Source organism: Arachis ipaensis, chromosome B06 (genome assembly GCF_000816755.2).
Source record: "Arachis ipaensis cultivar K30076 chromosome B06, Araip1.1, whole genome shotgun sequence".
NCBI lineage: Eukaryota > Viridiplantae > Streptophyta > Magnoliopsida > Fabales > Fabaceae > Arachis > Arachis ipaensis.
Window position 1 is genome coordinate 23,324,229 of NC_029790.2, and position 12,061 is coordinate 23,336,289.

The window sequence follows — 12,061 nt, forward strand, 5'->3', positions numbered from 1 at the left end:
AACCGTTTGAGTGGCGTGCGTGTAAATGACACTCCATTCAAAGGGAGTGACTACGCATGTGAATGAGCTAAGAATTAAGAATTTGTAAAGTTTGTAGGACTTTTTTGCTTGTATGTGTAGCAGGCCCGTAAATTGAAATAAATATTCATTTTATTTGATATATACTTAAATTTGATTTTTTTTTTTTTTTTTTTTTTTTTTTTTTTACAAACGCTAAATTAAATGCTAAATGAATATTATTTTGAGCATTAAGTATTTAAGTTTAATAGTCACCAAAAAAAAAGTATTTAAGTTTAATGAGTAATTAATTGCCATTTACCCGTTTTTGTGGAACATCGAAAAGTTTATTGCAATGCTTCCCGCGCAGAAGAAAGAGCAAGCAAGTGACAACCAAAAAAGGAGGGAGTAATGAATTTTGATCTCGTAGATTAAATCGCAGCAGCGGGAATCTATATAGTCATCAAAAGTCGAAACTAAACCAAAAGGCAAAAGCCAAAAGGTGGCCCGTGCCGCGCACTTGAAAACCGCAAAACGGCATCGTTGTAAGGCGCCAATGTATTCATAGCCCCGCTCTCTAATCTAACGTGATATCTGAGCCGTCCACGTATACATCGACGGCGTCACGTCTGACATGACCCCTGCCCCATAAAATAAAAAATGAAATCTGAATTCCCAAGTCTTTCACGCACAAACAACTCAACAGAACAAACCGCCAGAATGGATGCTTCTAGAACTTCAAGCAGCACCGGCAACAAGAGTAACAGCACCAAGCTGCTTAATCCATGGATGCTCCATTTCCAGAAGCTCGCTCTTGAACTCAAGTGCCCTCTCTGGTTAGACTTTTTTATATTTTATTACGTGATTGCCCTTTTTTATTGGCTTTAGTTATTTCTCTCTCTGTAATCGATTCGAATCGCACGAATATTTTAAAATTTGAATTATTATTCACAAATTAATTTGAACTTTTCCTTCTTCTTCTGGTGTTTGTGGCACCATGCATGCAGTTTGAGCTTGTTCAAGAGGCCGGTTTTGCTACCCTGCAACCACTTATTCTGCAAGTAAGTTTCTTCCTTTTATTTTATTTTTTGAATTGTTTTGTTGTTCTGTTTTTACAGTTTGATCGAAATATTATTTATTTATTTATTTTCTTTTGCAGTTCGTGTTTGGCGGATTTCACAACGTCTGGTTCCGAATGTGTTGTCTGCAATGCGAAGTATGCTCAATCAGGTAAACTACACTTCTCTCTTCTCTGTGTGTTTGTGAATGCATGCTCTTTTGTTGAGGCGGTGAATTTAATTACCTATGGGTAACTATAACGTGTTTCCGAAATTAATTTTGTTTTATGTGCATTAATTGTGTGTGGCAGATATAAGGCATGTGCCTTTTGTGGAAAACGTGGTAGGGATTTATAGGAGCTTGGATGCAACCTTTTCTGCTAGTTTGTTTAAGCAACATTCTTCTGGTGAGTCAATTTTCCTTTGCTTTTGGAAATCCTATTTCAATTGAGAGGGAAAGTAAAATGGCACTACAGTAGTAGTTACTTGCATATCACTAGTGTGATTTAATTTCTTTAAATTGGTGAATGAAGATGTGAGGGTTTTGGAGCCATGCCAAGGGTTACAAAATTCAGTTCATAGGAGCAAGGATACTGATAATGTTGGGGCTGGCAAGAATCAGAAACGGAAGATGAGTGGTCTTGCGGTGCATGATAAGGGCGAGGAGATTGAGGTGTATTCTGGGGGGCAGGTTGAGAATCCAAGGCGGTCTTCCCAGATGAAAATTGAGGGTCGTGAAGACTCTGGGGTTGTTGAAATGGATGTGAATCAAGGGACGCAATCAGCACCAGATAGTCCACCATTTTGTGACACCAAGGGCTCAGAGAATGACTGCAGTGATCAAGATAGCGAGCATGTAAGAGAAAGCAAATCCGTGTTAATGCTCTTCCATTTAATGTTTTAACACTTGGCGCGTCATTTTTCATGAATTAATATTCATTGTGGAATTAATTTAAGTAATCTTTAATGAGATTAACTTTTAAAGTGCCTTCCTCTGCATTTTAGCTTTTGCCTTCTGGGGCATTGGAAAATTCCTCATCGAAAAGAGCAAGTACAGGAAATGGAAATTTGAAGGAAAGAATGACACAACTGAGGTCTGAAAGTTCAGCCTCTGAAACGGAGGGTCTTACAAGAGAGCTCAAGAGGCAGAAAAACCTTACCCATGGTAATGATCAACTCAGAACTGAAAAGGACCCTGGTGCCGTGATGCTTGCTAATGTAGATGACTCTTATTCAAGTACATGTTCATTTTGCCAGTCCTCAAAAATCTCAGAGGTAATATTTGATTTATACTGTAATTGTTTTACATCACGTCATTATTGGCCGCACCATTCTCCTTTTCCCTGAAAACTGTTATGCTCTTTCTATACGTGCTATTGGACAATTCATTGAAATTTGAAACTAATTTCCTGTTTTTGATGATTTATTTTAGGCTACTGGACCAATGCTGCATTGTGCAAATGGGAATTTGGTTATTGGTGATGCAGCAAAGCAACCAAATGTCATCCATGTACACAAAGTTTGCAGTGATTGGTATGATAACTTAAGAATGTGTTATGTGATTACTATAGCTTCCTGGCATATATATTGTCTAACTGGACTTGTAGATCAGCTTAACAAAATATATTAATTCTGACTGATTATGGATTGGTTCAAATATTTTGTTTTCTTGTTTTATTTGTTCTTTCTTGTATGCATTTTTTAGCATTTTGATTATTGTATATTTTGTATTAGCTTTCTGTTGGTATTTAGACAATAAACATATATAAACATTGGGAATCCAGGGCACCACAAGTTTACTTTGTTGGTGACACTCTTAAGAATGTGAAGACAGAACTGTCAAGGGCAGCAAAGCTTAAATGCAGCAAATGTGGCTTAAAGGGAGCTGCACTTGGATGCTATGTCAAATCCTGCAGAAGAACTTATCATGCTCCTTGTGCAATGGATGTCTCAAATTGCCGTTGGGATTATGTACTTCTCTCCCTTGTTAAATACTGAAGGTTATCTTTTGGCATTTGTTTGAAAAATTTTATTTAGCTCCTGTTTATTTAACATTGCCTGTATATTCTCTGGTACAGGAGGGTTATCTTTTGCTTTGTCCTGGTCATTCTCATGTGAAATTTCCTAGTGAGAAATCCAAGTCTAGGAAACAAACAACTGATAAGCATCCCACTTCATCTCACCTGTATGTTTTTTGGAGATATTATCTGTGTTCTAGTTATTGAAATTAATTATGAGTACCAAGTGTTAAACCTTTTTACCCTTCTCCCTTGGTATTTAGTATCACAACATTTTTAAAATGGCATACAGACTTTTTTTTATCATATATATAAATTTAGTTGGTCTCATGTCAACTTCTCTTAGAATTTGATGATGTCAATTGTCAGCATATTACTGTGTAAATTTATTACCCAATATCTATTATTCTGATAATGAATTCTGTATGTTTCATTTTTTTATTGAAAAATATTTTGCAAAATTCATATAGTGCACTTATGCCATTTGTAATCTGTGATTGTGTAGCATATTCCAATTCATAATTGAGCATTCCAAGGTTCAGTTCACATCCATGTTTTGTTTGCCAAAAAGTCTTCCTCTTCCTATATTAGAAAGTTATTGCATTTATTAGGGGGAGTTTAGGCTGCCTTCGTTATTCCTTTGCATGTGGCCTTTCTCCATCCCTACATAATGCAGGATGCTTTGCACCGGGCTGCCCTTTGAGTGTTGCTGTTGTTCTTGTTCTGTTTTATTTATTTATTTGTTTAACTTTTTCGGGTGGGGGATAACATTCAGAACTTAAAGTTTTTCTTCTAAATACAGGCCATCTCAATGTTCAAACGATCTGGGATGTTCAAAGGATGAAGATAAAAAATTGCTTTTTTGTGGATCTGCTTTATCAACCGAGGAAAAGGTTAGAACTCAGCAAAAGTACACAATGAATGTTGAGTCTTTTGATAAGTCTTTTTTAAAATGTTTGTTTTCTGTTAAACATTCTACACCTGATGAAGAGTACAAGGCATTAGTCTCTTCTCTGTCCATCATGTGATTAGCCAATGAGTATTTCCCAATATTTGTTTTTTAATCTTTCCTCTGTTGATGGTGCAGATACTTCTGATAAATTTTGCAAGCAAGATTGGTGCTAAAGTTACCAAGACTTGGACTTTAGAAGTCACCCATGTGATTGCAGCTACTGATGAAAATGGAGCATGCTCTAGGACACTAAAAGTTCTTATGGCAATTCTAAATGGAAAATGGGTTCTCAAAATGGATTGTAAGTTATTGTGGTTCTATGTGTTCTTATGTTGATTACTTGATTTTATCCTCATATTTTATTTCTGATTATCAACATCATTCGTAATGACTTCATTATTTGGTTCTTACTTTGCAATGATATGTTCATTTGAGGGTTGGTGGTTGGAAGGAAGATTAGAATTTGTGGGATAGTGAGATCAAATTCAGTAATTCATGTAAAATATCTATTTTGATTGTGGTCATAATAATTCTTCTTGAAATATCATAAAATGGGACATGGGACATTGATCTTTCTACTCATGGAAATTCATAAAATACCACTAGTTATTATGAAACCTAATTATTATTTATTAAGATATAATCTGCCTTTATTATTGATTGCATCTTTTATGCTTGTATATACATCTTATAACTCATTAGCCTAGTTATTATGCCTTCTAAGTTGTCTATGAATAGTTGGCCTTGCTATGGTTTTCTTTTGTGCTGGTTATGCACACTATTTATTTCTGCTTATTCATATGTCATGCTTATGTAATCTATCTCGTATTTTAGGGGTAAAAGCAAGCATGGAAGAGATGAATCCTCTTGGAGAAGAACCATATGAGATCACACTTGACAACCAAGGGTGTCACGGTGGCCCAAAAGCTGGCAGACTCAGGGCAATGGTCAATGTAAATACTGTTTCATTGCATCATATGTTCATGCAAAGCCATAGCTTGTCTTTTGTCATATAACTTGAAATGCTGCAACTTGACATCTTTGATTGCCTTTTTCTTTTTGAGCTCACTCATTTAATTATTCAGCAAATCTCTTGCTATTATGAATTCTAGTATTCTAATATTTTAATTATGATTGCAGGAGCCAAAGTTATTTACTGGCTTAAAGTTTTATTTGTCCGGAGATTATGTGACAACATATAAGGAAGATATTGAAGAATTAATTGAAGTGGGAGGAGGTGCTGTTTTGAGAAGCAAAGAAGAATTGGAAGCAAAAAAGCTTGAATTCGAAGGGGTTCCTTCGAAGTTCCTTGTTGTTTACAACCTTGATCCTCCACAGGGATGCAAGTTAGGAGAGGAAGTTTCGATTATTTGGCAAAGAATGAATGATGCAGAGGAACTAGCATCTAGTACTGGTTCTGAAGTCATTGGTCACACGTGGATTCTGGAGTCAATTGCAGCATGTAAACTTCAGCCTTTTGTTATCTAAAATGCAGTGGGAAGCTCATATTTTCTTGTATAGATTATGAGCATTGTTACTCAAAGTATGCTTGTCTATTGCTGCTATCGGACATACTGCTTTGTAACTGCAACACGAAAGCCATCTTTTGATAGGGTGTTAAGTCTGCAACAGAATTTAATTGATCAGTAGTGTATAGGGTTTCAATTGAATTTATATCTTGCTCTGGCATTTTAGGTATGTTGTTTCATGTAACATCAATTAGCTAGTAATAGTATGGAGTAACTATATCAATTAGTTAGGAATTGACTTTGATTTTGTATGAATTCCTGTCTAATATTTTGGAAATTTTGTTAACTTGATGAATTCGTTGACTGTATCCTCAACTACTTATAGAATATCTACTTTCCAATAAGTTTTAGCTCGTGGATGGTTTTTCATGTATCTGGTAAGCAGCTGCATTTAGCCTGTTGATGTCACCATGCAGTTGAAGACAGCTATTGGTGGAAGTTTATCAGCAATGATGTCTTAACCCTACGTAGAAAAACTTCGATTTCCCCTTGTTATTGATCCAAAGATTGAAGTAGTACACTGGTTTTCGCTAATTGAGATCTAGATGTGGGGTGTTTTGGCTAATTCTATTATTACTATAGCCTTGAGATGAAGCAGTGTTCATCTCCAAGCCTGTTTTCTTTTGTGCTACATCATCATTATATACAAAGAACTTGGCAACAACCAGAAAGCAAAGCAAGTTGATAAAACTCAGCCCTGCCATGAATGCATAATAATAATCCAAATGTGAAACGTTCAGGTTATTCAATACCCAACCCTTGTGACCATTTCTCTTGGTGAGATTAGCAACCGTTGTTAGAAGGAAAGTAGCAAGAAAGCTTCCAATTCCCAAGCTGGTGGTGAAGTATGATGTTCCCATACTCTTCATGCCTTCAGGTGCTTGATCATAGAAGAACTCCAGCTTCGCAATTTCAACAAAGTTATCAGCAATCCCCGTCAGCGCAAACTGAGGAAGCAAGATGAAAATAGTGAGAGGAAGTTGGTCATGCTGGCGCAAGAGGTTATGTTCTCTTGCAACGCTGAGTCTCTTCCTCTCAACAAAACTCGCAGTGATCAACACAATGATGTGAATCACGAGGCCAATTCCGAGTCTCTGAAGAAGTGTAATCCCTCTGGGATTCTTGGTATATCGCCGGATCACGGGAACAAATACACGATCATAGATAACAATGCTAATGAGCATGAAGATGGTTATGAATGATGTGAGACAAGCTGGGGGGATATCAAAATCTGGTCCCATACTCCTGTTTAGGGTGTTGCCTTGTTTTATGAAGAGTGTGGTTGCTTGAATTAGCATGGTGCTTGGTAGAAGAGTTGTGATCAAAATAGGGACCATTTTGGTCATTTGCTTTGTCTCCTCAACTTGTGTCACTGTACAAAGCATCCACGGTGAAGTTTGGTCTGTCCTCGTTGCCGCCTTGTCTAGAAAACTGCATCCATATATAAAGGGGAGAATAGTTCAAATGAGTCATGCCAAATTTTGGGCCACCTTTGTGTTTTGTGTTTTGTTTTTCTCTTTATTCATGAAAACGGTACTAAGATTGTGGAACTTAGCTGGAGCAATTCAAAAGAACAATCAATTTTTAAAATAAATAACTGATCACAAAGTTTCACCTAGACAAAATCATAAAAACCCCTTTTAAAGTAATTTTTAGGTTTTTCTTTTTTTGGTGACAAGTAATTTTTAGGTTTAACCAAATTTGTAATTAGGACTTTATATTTTTTTTAAGTGGATCTTTATACTACTTTTAATTTTGTAATTAGATCCTTACCAATGTAAAAAATGTTAGAGCTAATATTTTTTCACAAATTGAAGGTGCACACAATTAAGAATCTAATTAAATCTTTGATCACAAATTTTTTGTTAGGAATATTTCGTTAACTTTTTCGTTTTTGACACGAAAAGGACCTAATCACAAAAATAAAAGCAGTGTAAGAATCTAATTGAAAAAAAGTATAAAGATCTAATTACAAATTTAGTCAAACTATAAAGACCAGTAACAAAGTAACTAAACCTTATTTAAATTATAACACTAACATTGTATATAAAGTTGCTTTTAGCTTTGATGCCTTGATTCTAATGTATTCTCCTAAGAATGATTTTTTAGAAAAGTTTATCCAAACATAACCTGAATGAAGGGCTATGATCAATCCTGGTTCTCCCATTACTGACATACTCCTCAATGCTTAGTTCATGCAACTCTTTTGGATCTCCAGGAATATGCACTTTCCACTTCCTCAATGCTGCAACATAGACCTGAAGAATCCTAGTTATAGGGCTCCCAGAGGGTAACTTGTGCCTATACAAGGGAGTTCCAAATAAAAAAACCAATATTGAAACTGCAAGCCCGATAGTTGGAAGCCCATACCCAATGGTCCAACTGACTTTCTCTTGAATGTAGACCAAGAAAGTGTTGGAGAAAAGGGTACCAAAGAAGATGCTAAACATCCACCAATTGAAGAAAGAGAGCTTGTGGTGCCTCTCTTTGGGCTCAAAGTCATCGAATTGGTCTGCGCCCATTGTTGAGATGTTGGGCTTTGTGCCACCTGTGCCAACTGCAATAGTGTACAGAGCCAAGAAGAATATGTCCAGTTGCAATTTGGTGGCGCGTGGGCAATTGGCGTCGTCTACACCCACTGGACATGGCGGTGGCCTCAGTGCCCGTACTGACACTGCTAGAGTTATCAAAACCATGCCCTGTCAAATGCCCAAGATGACATGATGAAATAATTTTAAAGTGAAAAAATTAATAAAATAAAATAATATTTAATCTCGAACCTACAATCTTTTAATTGAGTATGGAGAGACTATGCCATTTGAGCTATTGCTTCTTGGCGAAAAAATTGATTCATTCGTAGTTAAATAAAGTGTAAGATCAAATTATCCTTCTCGCTTATATAATAGTAAAGAAAAATGGGCGAAAATGTTTTGCTTAGGTTGTAGCTAATTTTACTTTGTTGTATAACACTAACTATTTGATATACCAGAAGATAGATTGCTGATGCAATAACAAAGGTCCAATATCGTCCAAGGTAGGCATCAGCTATGTAAGCCCCTGCCAGTGGCGTCATCCACACAGAACCCACCCAGTTACTAACGTTGTTTGAAGAATTCACAATGCCTTCATGCAACTTCTCTGTCAGATATTGTACTAGGTTTGATGCTATTCCATAGTATTGTTGGGAATAATACACCATTCCCCCTTGAGAAAACACCTTTGACAGAGAAATAAAATAGACACAATCACAACACAAGAATTTAACGTGGAAACTCCAATTACCGGAGAAAAAACCACGGCCGTTGTCAAATGACAACCAGAGAATATCACTATGTGAAAATTGTTACAACACATAGACTTCTTTCTCTCACCGGCACTCCAGTACACCCACACTCTCTCAAAGCAAATATCTAACTACACCTCACAACACTCTCTAATCAAAGAGTACAGAGGAAAAGAAAAATCAGATACAAGCTTAAAGTGTTTCTGACTGGTGCGAAAACAAATGGAGAACTTAGCCTCATATTTATAGCCTAGGCCACCCACTCCATTTGCTATCCTGAGCAATGTGGGACTAATTCAACCAAATCCTAACAAGAGGTTTAAGGAGAGTTAAAGTTTTATCTTTGTATTCTGGATATTTTGGGATATGTATATATGTATGTAAATATTTTCCAACCAGCCTTAGTTTCGCAGGCTAAGTTAGGAGCTTGTTATGTCGTTTTCTTGTCTCTCTATTCCTATTTAGTTATCCTTTTAAATCTTAGTTTTCTTCACACGCAAGTAATCTCGTTTCCTGAGCGTTGTGCTTTTTATTTTGCGATTTTGTTTTACCTGTTTTTCAAGGCTCCTAGTTTATTATATTCTTTCTGCTATTATATGTATGAATTTTATTTTAGAGGTCGTAGCGCCTCGCCACCTCTGTTTTACATCCTAGGTATAAAGCTCTGTGTGGTAGGGTGTTACATCGTCCTCCATGTGCGCAGTTTTAAACCTTGTCATCTAGAAGCTTGAGATTTCTCTCTCGTGTGGGGTAGGAGGAGTAAAATATGACTGTAAATTGTATCAAGTTGATTTGAATTCTTATATAGAGCATGCCATCACTAATCGAATCAAATGACTTCGATTTAGAATAAAGCATCTCCTACTAATTCAAATCTATTTGATTCGACTCACTATGGGCTATATAAAGTAGTAAATCAAATTCAATGGACTCAAATTACCGTGTGCTACCAACTCTTGCTATATCGAAGCAAGCTTTTTTGAATTACCTAAAATAATTTTTTTCTTGAAAAATCAGTATACTGGAATAGTATCTCAACCGTCTCAACCGTGCACTAGGAAGGGTCCCCAGGAAAGAGAGGTGGGTCACAATGGACACACTTAAATACCAAGTCTTTCCTTAGCCAGAACCTTTCCAAACAGCACTCTCACAGTGTCACACTGCATTCCAGCAACAACAACAGCAACCAAAGATCAACCTCAAGCCACAGGACAAAATTCTTTTCTGATGTGGAAGGTCAGACTAGGCTGCAACCACAGAGCATACTAAGAATAAATTCCACCGAACCGAAGCTCTGATACCACTTGTTGGGAATAATACACCATTCCCCCTTGAGAAAACACCTTTGACAGAGAAATAAAATAGACACAATCACAACACAAGAATTTAACGTGGAAACTCCAATTACCGGAGAAAAAACCACGGCCGTTGTCAAATGACAACCAGAGAATATCACTATGTGAAAATTGTTACAACACATAGACTTCTTTCTCTCACCGGCACTCCAGTACACCCACACTCTCTCAAAGCAAATATCTAACTACACCTCACAACACTCTCTAATCAAAGAGTACAGAGGAAAAGAAAAATCAGATACAAGCTTAAAGTGTTTCTGGCTGGTGCGAAAACAAATGGAGAACTTAGCCTCATATTTATAGCCTAGGCCACCCACTCCATTTGCTATCCTGAGCAATGTGGGACTAATTCAACCAAATCCTAACAAGTATGCCATCCTCTCAAACACTTCATACCCTATCATCATTCCAAGTATAACACATGAGAAATTAACTGTTTCTTCTTTTACACCCAACACCAAAATTTTTACTATGATTTATTTTTCCAACCAACAAGAAAGAGAAAAGAGAAAGAAAAAAACATTTATTTTTTTAAAAATTATTTATGAAGTAGTTGTGAGCATTATTAGTATCGAAATGAATGAGAATTGTGATTATATGGTGCATTTTTCATGGATCAATATACCTTAATGTGAATTTCAGAATTTCATTAAGAAATTGGTTAAATAAATGCAAGTTTATTAATTTATAATTATATCATAATAATAATAATGGAATAATTAAGGCCACGGAATTAGGGCTTCATTTGATTTATTACCTACTATGAAGGAGCAAGCTTTCCATTTCCCAGTCTTTGATCTTAAAACGGGTCTACCTTTGAGATCCACTGTGCCATCTTGAGTATAATCCTCTTCCAATCTAGCAGGAGCTTTCTCTTCTGCCGTAGCAGCAGCCATGATATGATCGATGATGTTGAGAGAAGAACAATACAATACTATAGCATTTATAGACAGAGTAGGGTATAATGATATATATAATCAAGTGCGATGAGTAGTTTGAATATTTTATGTGTAATTTATTTTAGACTTATCTCTTGAGAGACGAATAATATTTATAGAGAAAGTCTAGGGCAACAATTTTTGTGTTTTATAACCAGCATTTAACTATACAAAAAAAAGTGAGTGATCATTAGATGTAATCTCACATTATTAAAAATACTATTGATAGCCAATTGATGGTTACAAAACATAAAAATTACTGGCCTAGCACTCCTGATATTTATAAGCTTAGGTTTTGTGAACTAAAGTTGGAGTCAAAGATTGCTCGTTTGCATGAGCTACCTAACATAACAAGAATAACCATGAAAGTTTCCTAGTGCCGAATAAAAGGAATCAGCTATAGCTAGGTGCATTTTATTATTGATTGTTTCGTAATACTAGTCACTTCTACTCTCATGAATGTTTCGTTGCGTGTGTTGATTACTACACTACCTTTTAATTATCGACCAAATGTCACTAATCTATATTAGAAATTGTTGGACTTCGAAGTTGACGTGAGATCGACGTGCCACTAAATGTTATTAGCTACTACGCAAGCACTAAAGTCATAATTTGAGTTCGTTGGGGTTAGTGTTTTCAAACCCGGACTGAAGCCGTCCAAACGGAACCGAACCGAACCAAGTGAACCGATCAGGTAGAGGAAGCTTGATGAACCAAGCTGGATGCGACACCACCGCGACGTGCAACACGTAACTTTAATTTGTCGAATATTAATTAAAAATATTAAAAGATTATTAGAATTTATTATTTTTAACTATCGTTTAATTATTATTGGTATACAAAATGGATCTTTTTTGACAAAAGGGCGCTTAAACTGCCAATGATTTTGACTATAGAAACGGTATTTCAACAACAGAAACAAAATGGTTAA

General features: G+C 36.1%; 2 protein-coding genes across 2 annotated transcripts; one reads left to right on the forward strand and one right to left on the reverse strand.

The window, feature by feature from the left end:
- On the forward strand, positions 567-5,843 carry LOC107647828 (BRCA1-associated RING domain protein 1). The gene is made up of 13 exons (XM_016351874.2): positions 567-833; positions 1,005-1,058; positions 1,157-1,227; positions 1,367-1,462; positions 1,589-1,911; positions 2,061-2,330; positions 2,488-2,588; positions 2,840-3,026; positions 3,134-3,240; positions 3,876-3,966; positions 4,161-4,326; positions 4,860-4,978; positions 5,166-5,843. The coding sequence occupies exons 1-13, from the start codon at positions 658-660 to the stop codon at positions 5,511-5,513; spliced, it is 2,109 nt and encodes a 702-aa protein (XP_016207360.1). The 5' UTR covers positions 567-657; the 3' UTR covers positions 5,514-5,843.
- On the reverse strand, positions 5,845-11,114 carry LOC107646687 (protein NRT1/ PTR FAMILY 5.2-like). Its single transcript, XM_016350855.2, has 5 exons — positions 10,950-11,114; positions 10,565-10,589; positions 8,541-8,733; positions 7,685-8,253; positions 5,845-6,985 (listed from the first exon to the last, which is right to left on the reverse strand). The coding sequence occupies exons 1-5, from the start codon at positions 11,086-11,088 to the stop codon at positions 6,085-6,087; spliced, it is 1,827 nt and encodes a 608-aa protein (XP_016206341.1). The 5' UTR covers positions 11,089-11,114; the 3' UTR covers positions 5,845-6,084.